The sequence below is a fragment of the Morus notabilis genome, unplaced genomic scaffold, assembly GCF_000414095.1.
Source record: "Morus notabilis unplaced genomic scaffold, ASM41409v2 C11425444, whole genome shotgun sequence".
NCBI lineage: Eukaryota > Viridiplantae > Streptophyta > Magnoliopsida > Rosales > Moraceae > Morus > Morus notabilis.
In genome coordinates this window covers 1-1,587 of record NW_010387202.1, presented here as the reverse complement: position 1 = coordinate 1,587, position 1,587 = coordinate 1, and the positions used below count along the sequence as shown (strand labels likewise).

Here is a 1,587-nt window from a genome sequence, read left to right as displayed (position 1 = left end):
CTCTCACACCATTTTCCTTTGTTCCGTATCTAATATCTCTTCCGGTAAACTGTTGAAAAAACCTTTGATTACATATTGATGATCTTGATATTATAACGACTTGGATAAAGAATGCACAAGAAGGAAGAGAAAAGAAAAGCAATTAGCAAATCGTACTAGAATTCTATGTTACAAGACCAGCAATCAGTCCCCTAGGCCCACGCTGCTTCAAATGACAGGTCCCTGGAATACTATCAACTTGGTTTTACTTTTTGCCATAAGGTGTCCCTAGTCCTGGTGAAGATCCTCGGCAGGTGGTGGGGCAAATCCTACATTTGTCGGCCGTGCCACCACAACAGGCTCATCGGGAAAAAGTGCTTTGATAAATGATGGTGTCTTTAAGGGCCGACGACCAGTCATTTGTGGGTAAACGTCTTCGAGAAAGTAGTAGGCATGGCCAGCAATCATTCCCTGCATTAAAACCGAATCTAAGGAATTAGCATATGTTAAAATTTAGTGTAAATAGTCCTCACAACAAAAACGATAGGAAACCAGAAGTTGGTTATTTATGGATTTTTTCCCCCAAGTAACATGCACAGAAACTTGGATTGTAACTATACGTTCACTGTACTGTGAATGTTGACTTTAGATTTGTCGGTGAGGACCACACTGTAGTTAGAACAGGTAATTAATCACATTAATCAAAGATGTGGCCAACTGAACCAAGGTCGTTACAGTTGTAAATATTAGTAGGGAAGGGATGAATTGCAGGACCCTATTTTGATATCTCAACAAGTGCAAATACGTACCAATAGGTCAACCCAAGCACTGGCTCCAACAAGGACAGAGAATCCCAGAAGAACCTGCAAGAACGAGAACGAAATAGAATTAGAAATAGTTATATGGAATGTCTGAAAAGCTCAAAAAATTTGATTAGATCCGTGAGTCGCCGTCAAATTAATACCAAAGAGCAAGCTCAGCAAATAGTTATATAGCAAGATTATTAATCACTTTAAATGAAACATTGATTCAACAGTGTACTTTAAGAAGGCATTGAAGCCCACTGACCCATGGTAAGTAAGCTGCTGTGAAAGTGAAAAGGCCCAGGAAACTCATGTGGATAAAGGGATTTTGCTTGCTCCACACATAAACCTGTAAGATAGTAAATGTAATAACATATCAGAAACATCTGTAATCCTTGCAGGAAAAATGCATTTACATTAAGTGATGAAACTAACCATCATAAATGTTAGTGAGTTGCTGAGGAATATAATTTTAGCAAACGATTCTGAAAGATAAGGTATCATCCCGCCGACAAGAACGATCCCAGTTAATACAGAGGCACCAAATAAGAGCATGTAAAAGAAATCAGCAGTCCTTCCCCTGAAGGAGTTCTCTTCAAGAAGCTTGCAGTATCGGGCAAGAAAGAACATGTGGAACATAAAATCCAAGTCTGGCATTGACAAGATAAATGATGTTAAATAGTTGAATTAAATCATCAATAGTAGATGACTTTAAGCACAATTGGACTAAACTAATTATCAGCCTAAAAGCCGATAATTAAGTGACATAACATGTGCACCGAGACTAAGGTGGAAAAGAGAAACA

At 38.5% G+C, this 1,587-nt stretch overlaps 1 protein-coding gene across 1 annotated transcript; it reads right to left on the bottom strand.

The window, feature by feature from the left end:
- Positions 1 to 50: 50 nt before the first annotated feature.
- LOC112095199 (derlin-2.2-like) lies at positions 51 to 1,439 on the bottom strand. Its single transcript, XM_024176881.1, has 4 exons — positions 1,218 to 1,439; positions 1,048 to 1,131; positions 789 to 842; positions 51 to 450 (listed from the first exon to the last, which is right to left on the bottom strand). Exons 1-4 carry the CDS (start codon positions 1,437 to 1,439, stop codon positions 268 to 270), a joined length of 543 nt encoding a protein of 180 aa, XP_024032649.1. The 3' UTR covers positions 51 to 267.
- Between the last annotated feature and the right edge of the window lie 148 nt (positions 1,440 to 1,587).